This window comes from Theobroma cacao, chromosome 5 (assembly GCF_053813885.1).
Source record: "Theobroma cacao isolate CCN51 chromosome 5, ASM5381388v1, whole genome shotgun sequence".
Lineage (NCBI taxonomy): Eukaryota > Viridiplantae > Streptophyta > Magnoliopsida > Malvales > Malvaceae > Theobroma > Theobroma cacao.
The window spans coordinates 2913341-2930095 of record NC_142643.1 but is presented as its reverse complement, the minus strand read 5'-3'; the positions used below and the strand labels follow the sequence as shown (position 1 = coordinate 2930095).

The 16755-nt window shown below is 29.4% G+C and overlaps 1 protein-coding gene and 1 pseudogene across 4 annotated transcripts; both read right to left on the bottom strand.

The window, feature by feature from the left end:
- Positions 1-41: 41 nt before the first annotated feature.
- LOC148762353 (shikimate O-hydroxycinnamoyltransferase-like) lies at positions 42-2664 on the bottom strand (annotated as a pseudogene). The gene is made up of 3 exons (XR_016026326.1): positions 2412-2664; positions 1813-2234; positions 42-1223 (listed from the first exon to the last, which is right to left on the bottom strand). The product of XR_016026326.1 is annotated as a shikimate O-hydroxycinnamoyltransferase-like (transcript).
- A 3586-nt stretch (positions 2665-6250) lies between these two features.
- Positions 6251-8829, bottom strand: LOC18597948 (shikimate O-hydroxycinnamoyltransferase-like). Of its 3 annotated transcripts, none has more exons than XM_088806424.1 (3): positions 8587-8829; positions 8013-8434; positions 6251-7417 (listed from the first exon to the last, which is right to left on the bottom strand). In XM_088806424.1, the coding sequence occupies exons 2-3, from the start codon at positions 8421-8423 to the stop codon at positions 6515-6517; spliced, it is 1314 nt and encodes a 437-aa protein (XP_088662550.1). In that variant the 5' UTR covers positions 8424-8434; positions 8587-8829; the 3' UTR covers positions 6251-6514. The 3 variants fall into 3 exon arrangements, with proteins under 3 accessions (XP_088662550.1, XP_088662551.1, XP_088662552.1); XM_088806425.1 differs by having other exon boundaries at positions 8530-8730; XM_088806426.1 differs by having other exon boundaries at positions 8013-8423; positions 8587-8726.
- Between the last annotated feature and the right edge of the window lie 7926 nt (positions 8830-16755).

The following is a 16755-nucleotide window of genomic DNA, read 5'->3' as shown; positions in this document are numbered from 1 at the left end:
TTAAAAAAAAAATGTAGTTAGCTTCTAGCCTTTTTTCCTCATAAAGGAAACAAAAGTTATTTATTACTATTAAAACAAGGTTTACGAGTTTGTCATATCCAAAAAACGAAGTCTCCAAACCAAAAACAAATATGAGAAACACCATAAATCAAACAAATAGAAGCACCTTAGAAAACAACCTATGGAAACAGAATTGAGACCACTCAACAGAACTAAGATATAGACCTGAAATAATCCAACAAAACAAGATTAGAAAGGACTTTGCGAATCCAAACTCGATCGAAAAGGATAACAATTAGCAGCGAGCAAGCCTTTATGTTGTCAGAATTCGTAAAGAAGCTTTCCAAACAGTTTCATGTGAGAGGTCTCTAGACGTGTCACCAATGTCAAGCTACCATCCTTGGTTGGGCTTGGCAGCATGCATACTTTTCCTTCATGGACAATATTTGCCGGCCTCATAAAAATAGGACAACCCCATCCGAAATCTGAATCATGGATAGGTAACCATTTCCAACTGTTGATAAGAAGGTTTGGGCAGCGAAAAGTTTGTGGCCCTCGCCTGATAGCTTCTATGTCAGGCGCTATTTCTATGTAATCAATAGCAGATCTCAAATATTCATTATGCATCTCTTTCAATATTTTATGAATTCTCTTCACAGTGTCTATGAATGATTCTGATAGAAGATCACCAGCTAGAGTAAAGAGTGCAGCCATTGAGATTACATTGCCAAAGTAACCAGGTGGGAGAGAAGGATGCAATCTATTCCGTCCATCAATTGGCATGTTTAACTTGAGTTGCTGATCCTCTAAGAGGTCTCTTGCTTTGGTTGCACAACGCCATATATGTGCAGTTAAGATACTGTAGGTGCTATATTTTGTATTACTATTTGAATTTTCATTTACTTTGGCTTTGAGGGTGTTTAGTTGATCAGCTGTGATCCTGAAGACTGATACAATTGATGGTTTGGGACTTATTGGGATTCTGAAGTTGAAAACATAGTTTGTAAAGGAAGAGATGGTTCAAATTCAACATGACGAAATTTTAAGGTCGGTGGATTTCGGGCTCGAAGAAGGGTACGATCCAAGCATGGAGCAATACTAGGGGACAATCCTCGCACCGTGTTGGCCCGACTATTAATGAAATGAAGTCCAGATGAACCATCTACCAGTGTATGTTGACAAGAAACTCCAAGAGAAATTCCTCCACACTTGAAAGTAATTACCTACCAATAATTGCAATATTTATATGCGATTCTTCTTGCTAAATACATGAAATAAAAAAATTCAGAAAATAGAAAATTCATAAGCAATTTTCATAAAAAAAATGTATAGTTATCAGTTCTAATACAAACTTTTGAACTAGATAACTTAGCACACAACCTAAAGAGCAAAGTTTAATTGAGAAATATACGAAATAATCTAAATACTCATTAATTTTGAGAATTTTATCTTAATTTTGAAATATATTAAGTTGAGGTATATTGCTTATCTTATATTTAAGATTCATATTTGCTAGCAGGCATCTATAGAGGAATGAATTATGACAAAATATAATCTAGAAATAATAAATTAAATAATTGGCAAAAGAATGAAACTTGGTCAGCTAAACTCCCTTACCAACTAGCTCATAGCATGGTTTCTACTTAGCCCTCTATATATCCTTACTTTTCAGCATTAATTTTTCAAAATAATATTAGGTGAGCAGCTAATTAAAATATTTTTCTTTAATAAATATATAAGTTAATTATATGCACAAAAAGAAACTTTATTTTTTTTCCTTTTTATTCTTGTTTGGTAAAAACTAACTTGTACCTGTAACCCCAGAAGAGGATAGGAAGAAATTCCTCCAGAATAGTCTATTTTTGGAGCTAGTTGAGGGACTTTTGAACCATCTGTAAAATCTTGAACTAAATCATCCATGATAGAAGTAGTTTCAGCCTCTATGAATAACACTCCCTTTGCATTGCAGATTATTTCAAGTCTTCCATTTTCATCATATCCCAACCTTCCAGCTATGGGGTAAAATGGAACCAGAATCTTACCTAAAGACTCCTTCAACACTTTTGTGTCAAAAAAATCAGAAGAACCATTTGGCCTGTAGAAGTATACAGTAGGAACATGGTATATTGTCATCACCAAGTCCAAGTTAGAGACCCATAGCCTTCGGTTTGGAGTTTCTTCAGCTGGACATACCATTGTTGACTCCTTCACGGCAATCTCCATCTTTAAACCGCCTACAATTAATTATTGAGTCAATGAACATAAAAAAGAAGAAATTCATGAATCTGCTGTTTTGGTATACAAAACCTTCAAAGAATGGGAAGGTTTTCATTCCTATCCTACAAAACATCATGTCTTTTCTAAAAGGCAAGTTCTTTATGCAATGCAAAGGAAAAGCTTGCTACCAATACCTTATAACAGTAGAAAGAAACGATCGAAGCCTTAATTAATATTGGAGGGAAATTATAGCGAAACCTTCAGAATATAGATCGTGGTGGTATCATAAGCAAAGCAGAGGGGAAGTGAAGAGAGGAAACTGTGCACTGAGTGGTGAAGTCTCTCGACGTGGTTTCAAGCTTATTCGTAGGTGAAGAAGGGTACTGAGCATGAGGAAGACGACAAAAAAAATCTAAAAAAAAAGAGGGAGTGATTTTATCAGTACATTAAAGATGAGGGTGTTGACAAGCCACGAGAGATCAACCATAAGGGCTACAATTATTTATTTGCTAGTCAACATTTAAATATTAAACAGACGTGCCGCTGTAGTCGACGTTGACGTGTCACACCTTATCGTTCTCTTCGCTTGCCTATTTAAGTAGCATGTCAGTTGAAGTTGATGTTTCTGGAAAAATGTGACTCGTATTGTACTATATTGATATGATATTAATAAAAAATAAAATATATTTATAATTATATTATATTTAATTAAATATAAAAAACGTATTATCAGATCGTATAATACTGTTGATAAATTTTTAATAAATTTGATCTTAATTAATTATTAAAAAATTATTTATTTATTTTTTTAAGTTGAAATATTAAAATTATTTTTATAAGTTTCAATGATTTTAAATAAAAAAAAGTATTCAAAAATTAAATTCCCATTTTGATTTCAAGTGTTTCTCAATTTTTAATTAATAAATTAATATAAAAATGTATATTTTATTTAAAAATATATTACGAAATAAATTGAGAGTTTAAATTAAAAAATAATCAGTTTTTCAATTTATATCATATAATCTTCAATTTTATTGATAAATATAATATTTTTAATTTTTTTCTATTTTCATGTATAAATATTATTTGTAATTAATTTTAAAATTTTTTATCGATACGATACGATATTAAAAAAATATAAAAATTCAATAAACGATATGTATTTCTATTTGACAAATACATTTTAAAGCAAGTTATAGTTTTTGATTTATTTACCAAATTAATTTATAAAAATTTAAACTTAATCCAAACTATCTTAAATTGAAAATCATTAATGTATAAGTGGAGTGAATAGAATGGGAGTATACCTTTTTCAATTTTTTGATTAAAATCAAATCAATAAAATGATGAAAAAAATAATTATTTCTCATTACGTATAAAAGGTTGATCTAACTAGAATTATTTGAATTTTTAGCCAAAGTTTAGAAGATGAGGAAGACTTCCAATTTCTCTAGAGAAAAATAACAATTGATTACCACTTTTGTGTTCATTTACAACTACATAACATGGAAGGGAAAAAGCTTTTTATGTTTAGCTATTAAATATTTATCTATTAACAATGTCCACATGTCTTTGGTTTTTCTTGTACAGCCAATTTTTTACTTTCTGCTATCATTTGGTGGTGTCACAAATTTTCCACACTTTACGAAAAGGAAGATCCTTTGCTAGATGTTGATAAGGACTCGTTGTTTTGGCTTGGTTGTTGCCCTCAAGTTTTTAGTTATTTTTTTTACTTTCCTAAGCAGAACATTCAAAGTTATTATAAAATTCTTAGCATAAGAGATTCAATTAGCACATTTGGTTCACAGAATAAACAAAAATAAAATAAAATAACTATTATGTAATAATAGAATAAGATGAGAATATAATAGAATAGGTATTATATAGTTTAGTATGATGAATGTAATAAAATAGAAATAATTAATATGACTTATTGTAATGTTTGATTGGTAACAATAATTTTGGATAAAAATAAATAAAAATAAAAAGATAAAAATACCCTTTTATTATATATATGATTATTTAATTTTATTTTTTTTATAAATATTAATATTTTATTTATAATCTAATCATTAACATTATAAAATACTAATATTTTATTTATAATTTAAATGTTATTATGATTATTTATTTTTAAATTATTTTATTTTTAAACATTAATAATGTATAATTTATTTAAAATATTAAAAATTGATAGTTTAAATATTAATATTTTATTTATACTTTAATCATTAATATTAAATGTTATTATGATTATTTATTTTTATTTTATTTTATTTTTAAATATTAATAATTTATATTTTATTTATATTATTAATAATATATCATTTAAATATTAATATTTTATTTATAAAAGGAATGATTAATTTTTTAAATATAAATATTTTATTTATAATTTAAATTTTATTATGATTATTTATTTTTATTTAATTTTATCATTTAAATATTAATAATTTATATTTTTTAAATATTAATAGTTGATTATTTAAGTATTAATATTTTATTTATAATTTAATTATTAATATTATAAAATACTACTATTTTATTTATAATTTAAATGTTATTATGATTATTTGTTTTTATTTTATTTTTTAAATATTAATAATTTATAATTGATTGAAAATATTAATAATTTTTAATTTAATTTACAATTTAAATATTATTATGATTAAAATATTAATACTTTTAATTAATTTTTAAATTCAAAATATTTTATAATATATAATTAATAACTTAACCTTTTTATTATAATAAGATTTATTTTTTTCTATTTGTATTTTTCATTTTTTAATTTAAATTTCACTTAATAATTTAAAAATTAATATTTTAAAATATTAATTTTTATTTATAATATAAAAATATGAAAATATTAATATTTTTTAATTTTAATTTAAAATATTAATTTTATAAATTTAAATTTGTAATTTTTAAAAATAAATAACGATATTTTATTTTAAAATATTTAAATTTTATTCTCATAGGTGTGAGATAGCTAATATCATGAGAGAATGTGGTATTAGCTATTTCAAGCTTTTACTCAATTTTAAAAAATAATTATTTTTTTTTAAAATGATTATTTTTTCTTCAAAAGTAAACCAAATAGGAGGATAAAATTTTATAAGGAATAGAGGAAGAATGGCTAAACCAAACATGACCTTAATATAGGATCTGCTTTTGTATCGAGAAAAGAAAAAAAGTGTACATCAAAGCAGCCGGATTGGTACGTAGGACTGACATGATTCTCTCAACAAGCTAATATCTGCCTCCCCTTTCTCTATTCTTTAGCTCAACTCAGGAAAGAAGTCTTGGAAACCGGTTTAGACACTCTTTTGAGTGCTGGTTTCTTTTTGTGATTGTGCGTACATATTCTCCTCTAGTTTTTGATTAAAGATTAGAGACTTTGAATGATAATGTGGTATCGTAAATTAACATAATATATAAAATATATATATTAAAAAATATTATAAATTAATTATTAATTATAATTTATAAATTAATTTAATTAATAATATAAATTTATAAATTAAAAAAAATTAAATTTAGATATCGAATACTTAAAGGGTGATACTCAAATCCTACTCGAACTTAATTATAAAATATCTTAATCTTATATAAGCAGATAAGATACTTGTGGGTATCTCATAACAGGATATCTATTATCATCACTGTTTGAGTACTGGTTTCTTTTTTTATTTCTCTTTACAAATAAGGATACTAATAAAAAAAAATGAAATACCATGCGTTTTGATTCCTTCTGTAGTTTCACTACCAAGGCCAAGCAAGGAAAACCCCAGCAGCTCGTTAACATGAATGCTACCTACTGCTGCTAAACAAGTAATGAACAATAAAGCACATTGAAAATAAAGTTCCATACATTACATATATGAACACATTATATATATATATATGTCAATCTAAAGCAACTTAGTAAGAGAAGGCGAATTCAAATGGCCTAGAGTTAGAATAAGGGGATGAACAACAAAAAGAAAGAGATATGGAAAGACATCAACCTATGTAGATTGCTTCTGGCATGAAGGAAACAAAATTTATTTATTACTACTAAAAGATAAGGTTTACAACTTTGGCATAACTAGAAAACGGAGACTCCAAACCAAAAGCAAAGCAAAGATGAGAAACACCATAAATCAAACAACTGGCAGAATACAACTCGAAACACCTCAAAAAACAACTTATGGAAACAGAATTGAGGCCACTCAAAAGAACTAAGATATGGACTCTACGAATCCAAGCTCGTTCGAAAAGGACAACAATTAGCAGCGAGCAAGCGTTTTTGTTGTCAGAATTCGTAAAGAAGCTTACCAAAGAGTTTCATGTGAGATGTCTCTAGACGTGTCACCAATGTCAAGCTACCATCCTTGGTTGGGCTTGGAAGTATGTATACTATTCCTTCATGGACAATATTTGCGGGCCTCATAAAAATAGGACGACCCCATCCGAAATCTGCTTCATGGATAGGCAACAGTATCCAGCTGTTGATAACAAGGCTCGGGCACCGCATAGTTTGTGACCCTCGCCTGATAGCTTCTATGTCAGGAGCTTTTTCTATGTAGTCAATTTCAGATCTCAGATATTCATCATCCATTTCTTTCAATATTTTATGAATTCTCTTGACGGTATCTATGAATGATTCTGATAGAAGTTCACCAGCTAGAGCAACGAGTGCAGCCATGAAGATTACATTGCCAATGTAGCCAGGAGGGAAAGGAGGATGCAATCTATTCCGTCCATCAACTGGCATGTTTAACTTGAGTTGCTGATCCTCTAAGAGGTCTCTCGCTTTGGTTGCGCAACGCCATATGTGTGCAGTTAAGATACTGTAGGTGCTATATTTTGTATTACTATTTGAATTTCCATTTACTTTGGCTTTGAGGGCATTTAGCTTATCGGCTGTGATCGTAAAGATAGATACAATTGATGGCTTGGGGCTTGGCTGGCATTCTGAAGTTGAAAACATTGTTTGTAAAGAAGGAGATGGCTCAAATTCAACATGACGAAATTTTGGAATCGGTGGGTGCCGAGCTCGAAGAAGGGTACGATCCAGGAACGGAGCAATGTTAGGGGAGCATCCTCGTGCTGTGTTGGCCCAGCTATTAATGAAATGAAGTCCAGATGAACCATCTACCAATGTGTGTTGAGTAGAAACTCCAAGAGAAATTCCTCCACATTTGAAAGTAGTTACCTACCAATAATTGCAATATTCATATGCAATTGTTCTTGTCAAATACATGGCTTATAAAAGCAATTCAGGAAAAAGGAAATTCATAAGAAGTTTTCATAAAAAAAAAGTGTGTTTATCATTTCTAGTACAAACTTTTGAACTAGAAAACTAGACACACAACCTAAAGAGCAGGGTTTAATTGATAAATGTATGAAACAATCTAACCACTCCTTAATTTTGAGAAATTTATTTTAATTTTGAAATATATTAAGTTGAGGTGTATTGCTTATCTTATATGTAACATTCATATTTTCTAACAGCAATCTGTAGAGGAATGAATTATGACAAAATATAATCTAGAAATAATAAATTAAATGATTGAAAGAAGAATGAAACTTGGTCAGCTAAACTCCCTTACTAACTAGCTCACAGCATGGTTTCTACTAATCCCTCTATATATCCGTACTTTTCAGTCATTAATTTTTTCAAAATAATATTAGGTGAGCAGCTAATTAAAATATTTTTCTTTAATAAACACATAAGTTAATTATATGCAAAAAAGCAACTTTATTAATTTTTTCCTTTTTATTCTTGTTTGGTAAAAGCTAACTTGTACCTGTAACCCGAGTAGAGGATAGGAAGAAATTCCTCCAGAATAGTCTATTTTTGGAACTAGTTGAGGACCTTCTGAATCATCTTTAAATTCTTTAACTAAATCATCCATGATAGAAGTAGTCTCAGCCTCTATGAATAACACTCCCTTTGCATTGCAGATTATTTCAAGTCTTCCATTTTCATCATATCCCAACCTTCCTGCTATGGGGTAAAATGGCACGAGAATCTTACCTAAAGACTCCTTCAACACTTTTGTGTCAAAAAAATCAGAAGAACCATTTGGCTTGTAGAAGTATACAGTACAAATATGGTATCTTGTCACCACTAAGTCCAAGTTAGAGACCCATAGCCTTTGGTTTGGAGTTTCTTCAGCTGGACATACCATTGTTGACTCCTTCATGGTAACCTCCATCTTTAAACCGCCTACAATTAATTATTGAGTCAATGAACATAAAAAAGAAGAAATTCATGAATCTGCTGTTTTGGTATACAAAACCTTCAAAGCTTAGTAACAATACCTTATAACAATAGAAAGAAACGAAGCATTAAATATTGGTGGGAAATTATAACAAAACCTTGAGAATAGATCGTGGTCGTAAGATAAACAAAGAAGAGGGAGAGTGAAGAGAGGAGACTGTGCAGTGAGTGTTGAAATCTCAACGTTGCTTCAAGCTTACTTACAGACGACGAAGAAGTGAAAAAGCGAATTGTACATAGCAAAGATGAAAAAATAAAATATAACAAGAAAGTTCCTCTGAATAGAGAGAGACTGAGAGAATGGATCTGAAAAAAAAAAAAAAAAGGACAGACTCGATTACAAAGGTTCAAAAACATAAGGGTTCCAATTATTTATTTGCGTAGTCAACATTTAAAGGATCGGTGAAATGATGGGTGCCTTTAATCGTGTGAATCTTTTCTATATTGTCTATGTTCAAGGAGCATGTCACGTCGATGTTGTTGTTTTCGAAAAAATTATTAAGCTGAAAAAGTAAGTATTTTTATTTTAAAGCAAGTTGAAGTTTTTGATTTATTTACCAAATTAGTTTATAAAAATTTAAACCTAGTTCAATGTATCTTAGTTTGACCCAAACTGAAAATCGTTAATGTATAAATAGAATGAATAAAATGACAGTATACCCAGGGGCGGAGCGTCCTTTGTAATGGGGAGCCCACCAAACTTTTTGAAATTTTTTATATATTATATATTTTTAATGATTTTTTAAAATAATTTATTATTAAATAATTAATATAATTAAAAAATAATAAACTAATCTTACAAGTTCATTCAATTTTATTCAAATTCTTAATTTTTTAAAATTTTTTAAATTTCTTCACTCATCTTTTTTTTTTGCCTTTATATTGTGAAATTATAAAAAGAAAAAATTTTTATTCAGTTTATTTATTTATATTATTTTTATTTTTATTTATTTATTTTTTTAATTATATTCTATTTGTTCATATATTTTAAGTTTTTATAATTTTTTTTTTAAATTTTTACGAATCATCAATCATATTTTTTTGGTTATATAGGTTATATCTCCTACTTGTCATAATTTTTTATTATTATATGAATTTTATTTTTAATAAGTTTAATTTTTAAAAATTAAAAAATTATCGTATATATAATTCTCAAATATAAGTTCTAATTGCATTATGGGTTGTTATTTAAAATTTCACTAATATGTTATTTTTTATTAATCCTAATTATATAAGAAAAAATTATCTTGAGTATAAAAAGAAATTATTAATTCTGTATATTGTATTTAACTATTTATAGTTTATACATTATAGTTTAATATTTAGTATTACAAACTTAAATATAATAAAATAAGAATATTAGATTTTGATAATATTAATTTTTTAATTTTTTAATATTTTACATTAAAAAAAAAAATTTAAAACAAAATGAATGATAAATTTTTTACAAATGATTTAGTTGTTTATATTAAAAAAAATATTATAATCGTCGAACAAAACTTTCGTAGAGAATTATTATAAGTTTTTTTTTATTTTTTTATTTATATATTATATAAAATTATTATTTATTATAAAATTTTTAATTTTTAATAATTAAATTTAATATATTAATTTTAAAATTTTTTAATTTTTAATTTTTTTAATTTTTGATTTCTAATAAAAATTAATTAACTTCGCTCCCACTTGTAGTCGACATTGACGTGTCACACCTTCTCATTGTGTGAAGGTGTCACACGTTGTCACACCTTCTCAACGTGGCACACGTTGATGTGGCTCCCCTTGTGTCAGGGTATTAAGGTTGAAAAGCCACCGATTATTTATTGCTAGGCAACATTTACAGACGTGTTGCCTGTAGTCGACGTTGACGTGTCGGACCTTTTCATGGTCATCACTTCTCTATATTTAAGTAGGATTTCAGTAGAAGTTGATGTTTCTGAAAAATATTATGAAGTTGGAAAATCACATGCTTTTAGTTTAAAAGTATAATTATAATATATATTTAATTTATGAATATGATATTAATAAAAAATAATATATATTTGTTAATATAATTATATTATATTTAATTAAATATAAAAAATGTATCATACGATAAATTGTAAAATACAGTTGATATAATTTTTATAAGTGTATAAAAGCTAGACATAAAGTGTACAAAACTTTCCATTTTGAATAGTTACTATTTTTTTTTTCTATATTCTAGTTTAAGGTCTTGGCACCACTTCCCATTGGGTTTGTTGTGTTCATGGTTCACTTCTCCACTATTTTGATCATTGGCACCGGTATCAACCCTGCGAGTAGTTTTGGAGCTACTGTTATGTACAAGCAGGACAAGCCACTGAATGACCATGTATGAACCTTTCACTCTAACAATTGATTCTAATTTTTCCTTCATTTTATGACAACCTTTCTGAAGTATTGATGCTTAATGCAACGTTTGTTGTGCTTGAATTCTTGCAGTGGATTTTCTGTGTTGGACCCTTCATTGGTGCCACCTTTGTTGCAATCTATCACCAGTATATCCTAAGGGCAGCTGCTGCTAAAGCTATTGGATCCTTCAGGAGTAGCTCTGCCATGTAAAAAAAAAAAAAGCAATAATTCTCCAGCCACGAGAAAAGAAAAAGGTTGCCTTGGAGAAATGAAGTTTTATGTGGCCAAGAGGCTTTTAACGGACCATTGGATTTGTAAGTTGTAATGGAAGGTGTCATACTTCTCTGTCTCATTTGGCACTTGTCTTCAATGTGCCAGTAAGGTCAAGAAAAATGGGAAAGAAATTGGGAGAGCATTGCACAGGGGAAAAAAGCAGAGAGTAATGGAGAAATGGAAAAGAAAGAGAATGCTCCTGCTGAGAGCAAAAGTTGCCAAAAAGAAGAAACGAAGGATAAATCGTCATAGGAGGTGAAAGAATTATCGCAGGGCCACCCTAAAGGCAATGATGCTGGAAATGACGCCGAAGAAACTAGTGAAACTAAGAAACCAGAAGAGACATCTGCAGTTGATGTGAAAGAGCGGCTGAAAAAGTAGTTTCCACGATGAAGAAATAATCTTGTAAAGAGATGGATGGTGCTGCCCGAGCAAGTGCCAGTGAGGTAGCTGCAAGCAGTGCAAGGCTTGCTGCTGCTAAGAAAAAGGAGAAGAATCACTACAATCAGCAACCAGTGTGATAATTGTTGGTGTATTTTTAAAATTAAAGGATATTTCACATGATGAAAGAGCTATTGTTAACTCAAAAGTTATGTTACGAAAAGTAACATAATGTGTCTACCAGATATAGACATGTTTTCATGTGAATGGTTATATCTCTTGAAAGTTCATATCCAAAAGTTAAGAGATATGATTGAAAAGACACCATTGCTCAAAAGTTAAAGTGAATAATTATTGTTTCATGATATAACTTAAAGGTTATAACTTGTGGGATGAATAGTTATCTATTTATAAGATGACTATTGAAACAATAACTATATCTAAAAGTTATGTTAGCAAAAATCGTAAATATACTTTCTAGACAAAGAGGTGTCTTTATGAAGAGGTTTTGTCCTTAAAGAAGAGACACTTGGAAGCTTATATAAAGGGCTTGGTGCCAACTATTTTAGATACACAAAAAACACCAGCACCAAAACATACCAAAGATACTAAAAGTGTAGAGAGCAAGAGCAAGAAAGTGTTATGTTTTATTATAAACATAAACACTAGAGTTCCCACCATCTTCAAGATATTTCGAATTCCTCATCATCTACTTACTGCAGAAAGTTGGTTATAAGGCCAAGCAACTTTGTAAACCCTCAGGTGTATCTAGCAGTCTTCTTCGTAAGTGCAATATGAAAGTTAAACGTTGGCTTCATTGTATCCTTGAGACCATTCGCGTTATTCCCCTTTGCATACCGAGTGGTGGAGGTAAAATAAGTCTTAAAGATAGACGTCTATTTGAAAGGCTCACCTTGAAGCTAATTTTGCCTATTCTTGAATACCGTATCAAAAACCCCCATAAACACCAACAGTAATCTGGGAAAAGCATTGGGTTTTGCTTTTCATTTTAAATTCTCACATATGCACATGTACCCTCTCTTGTTTCTTTTGTTAATGCAAATAAGCCTCAATAAATGGTTTTTGTGAAGAGTTCTTTTTTTAAATGGGCTTTATACATATGATGTTTTGGACAATAGATCTTCTCATAATTTTAACTGTTTTCAGTCAAGAGAATTAAGATTTGGATAAAATTATCCTTAATGAAATCGACCCATTTATTTGATTTCGCGCCTCAACCCGAAACCTATTAATGGGTCAAGTATGTTCAGGTCTATGCCTCAAACTGACTCATATTTTTTGAGCTTTGTTCATCAGACTATTCATCTCTGGAGTATTCCTTACCATAAAGAAAAACGTTTAAGCATTTGAGTATTTTGGAGTAGTTTTTGATACACGAAGGAAACTTGTGAGCGTTTTGAATATTTTAAAGCATTTTGGAGTAATTTTTGATATATGAAGAAAAACTTTTGAACATGTTGACCATTCATATTCGTTAATTATGTTGTTAAATGGAATATAGTGTATCGTTTGAAGTTGTTGATCTTGTTAAATGGAATTCAGTAGTTTTGATGATTTTTGAAAATTACGTGACTAGTTTTTAAGCATTGCGTAACTGACTTTAGATATTGCGTGACTGACTTTGGGCATTACGTGACTAGTTTTTGATAAGGCATTACATGACTAGTTGATAGGCATTGCGTGACTTGTTAGTAAGGCATTGCGTGACTAGTTAGTAAGACATTGCGTGATTAATTAGTAAGGTATTGTGTGACTTAGGCATTACTTAAAAATCAGTCAAGTAATGCCTAAAAACCAGTCACGCAATGCCTAAAATCAGTCACGTAATGCCTAAAAACCAGTCACGCAGTGATTAAGTCACGTAATGCCTAAAAATCAGTCTCGCAATACTTAAAAACCACTCTAATCAATTTCAACTCCTTAACTTTGGGGTTCTATGAATAAAACAATAAACTCAAGAACCTAAAACATGTACTTTTTTTTTTTTTTGTTAAGCCATGAAATTGTGCATTTCATAAAAGATAGGTTACAAAACTCCATAACCCTCCAAAGCAAGACAAAATAAATCCCTATCGGGAGGGCCTTGCTCACTCTCCTTATGCAAAAGCAAAATATACTCCATTTACAAAATATTTCTTGAACAATTTCAATTCAAAATCACATAAAAAAAATCAAAATTTCTAACAAACATGCTTAACAATTATCCCAATCTTAGATACAACAAAATCGTGAACCATCATAAAACCTAGCAAACATACTTTAGCTATTTCTTTTCCCTGAGCCCATCATCTTAACCAATCTGATCCAACTCATCAACACAAGCATCTCCATCGTAGCACACGTTTCGAAGCAAGTCATCACCAGAAAGCATTCAATTATCAAATTCATCATGCTACTTGTAATCACCATAGAAGAGTAAAATCGTTGTTCATCATCCTTGATAACCCTAAGATCCACCATTTTAAAAAAATAAAACAAAATAAGAAAGAACTTGATGTTATCTTCGGATGGCGAGATAGACACTATTTGACCAGAGAGAGAAATCAAGATTTAATTTTAAAATTTTTATCTAGATGGTGGGATAGAGAAAACTGAAATCATTTTAACTTGTCTGAAATTGTTTAAAGGGTATTATTGTCAAGTTATGCCAAAAATTGGTTAAAAATAGTTAAAATTATAAAAAATAATATTTTTGAATTGAGCTTATGAGGAAGGTTATTTCTCATAATTTCCTCTAAGGTGTTTTTGGCAATAAATCTCTTCATAATTTTAACTATTTTTGGCCAAGAGAATTAAAATTTGAACAAAATTATCCTTAATTAAATCGACCCATTTATTTGGCTCCGAGCCTCAACCCGAAACTTATTAATGGCTCAAGTATGTTTAGGTCTGTACCTCAAACTGACTCATATTTTTTGAGCTTTTCTCACGAGACTATTCATCTTTGGAGTATTCCTTACCAGAAAGAAAAACGTTTAAATATTTTGAGTATTTTGGAGTAGTTTTTTATATACGAAGAAAATTATTGAACGTTTTGAGTATTTTTAAGCATTTTGAAGTGATTTTTGATATATAAAGAAAAACTTTTGAACATTTTGAGCATTTATATTTGTTAATTATGTTGTTAAATGGAATATGGTGTATCGTTTGAAGTTGTTGATCTTGTTAAATGGAATTCAATAGTTTTGGTGATTTTTGAGAATTACGTGACTAGTTTTTAAGTATTGCGTAACTGACTTTGGACATTGCGTGACTAGTTGATAGGCATTGCGTTATTAGTTGATAGGCATTGCGTGACTTGTTAGTAAGACATTGTGTGACTAGTTAGTAAGATATTGCATGACTAGTTAGTAAGACATTGTGTGACTTAGGTATTACTTAAAAATCAGTCACGTAATGCTTAAAAACCGCTCACGCAATGCCTAAAACCAATCATGTAATGCCTACAAATCAGTCACGCAGTGATTAAGTCAAGTAATACCTAAAAACCAGTCTCGCATTACTTAAAAACCAGTCTAATCAATTTCAACTCCTTAACTTTGAGGTTCTATAAATAAATCAATAAACTCAAGAACTTAAAACATGTACTTTTTTTTTCTAAGTCATGAAATTTTGCATATCATAAAAGATAGGTTACAAAACTCGATAACCCTCCAAAGCAAGACAAAATAAATCTCTATCATGAGGGCTTTGCTCACTCCCCTTATGTAAAAACAAAATATACTCCCTTTACAAAATATTTTTTGAACAATTTCAATTCAAAATCCCATAAAAAAAATCAAAATTCCTATTAAACATGCTTAACAATCATCCCAATTTCAGACACAACAAAATCGTGAACCACCATAAAACTCATCAAACATACTTTAGCTATTTCTTTTCACTGAGCCCATCATCTTAACCAATTTGATCTAACTCATTAACATAGGCATCTCCATCGTAGCACACGTTTCGAAGCAAGTCATAGTCTGAAAGCATCCAATTACCAAATTCATCATGCTGCCTGCAATCACCATAGAAGAGTAAAATTGCTATTCATCATCCATGAGAACTATCGTAATGTGCGGGTCTGGGAACTCGACTGCCAGACGTGATGAAAACTCTAAAACTAGGAGTCGCCACCAATCTTTTTTACTAGGTGCGATTAGCCACCTAATGACTCGATTCTAATTGATGAAGCCTTAAATTAATTTTAAGCCCACCGAAAAGAACCTTAAACTGGTCTACATTTTTTAGAGATCTAGGTTCAAGAGTACGGTTATGCTCGGGGAAGGATTAGCACCCCCGGAACTCCCGTTCCATGAACGGTACCATTTTTAGATCATTCTATTAGGCTTTATTTTTTTAAGTTCATTTTATTTCCTTAGCTATAACTTACTTATTATATCTCCAATTTTATCTCATATTTAACCTAAAATGGAATGCAAATGTGAGGAAAGATGAGATGCATGACGTGAGATAAAAATGTCAGACGAATAATCTTTTATTGAGGACGTTATCCAGAATCTGCCCATCATACTAGTGGGATCCGGGGTGTTCTCTCACCTAGAAAATTATTCGAAAAACTCGCATTCGCAAATTCAACGAATAATTCCCATCATCGGGGTTATCGTACTTTTTTCTTTAAAAAATAATATTTTCGTGAATAATGAACCTAACACGAGCAAAAGCCTGTTATTAAAGATGTTCTCGAGCGCTCCCATCATATTGGTGGGACTCGGGGACACCTTTTTACCTAGAGAACTTTTCGAGGAATACCCGCCTTTGCAAGATCCCATTATCGAGGCTTAAACTTGAAAATAAAAATATTTATATGCAATGATATGCATGATGCAATATATATATATATATATGCTATGTTAATGCAATTACCTAATTTTTTGTCATTTATTATTGTTTAATTATTATTTTTATTTTATTTTATTTTATTATCATATTTTCTATTTTATTTCTTATTATTATTTTTTCATACTTTACATTTTTTATTCTAAGTTCTTATATTTTCCTTTTATAATTAGATAAATTGTTTATAATTTTATGTTATTTTAGTGAACAAATTTTATTTTTCTTTTACATAACATTTTATTAATCTATAGTTTATACCATTATATATTTAATGATTAATTTTAAATTAGCTATTGTTTTGGATTTTTTCCTTATTTTTTTATTTATTTTGTCTATTTATTTAATGTCATGTATATTGCATTTTCACAAATTAATTA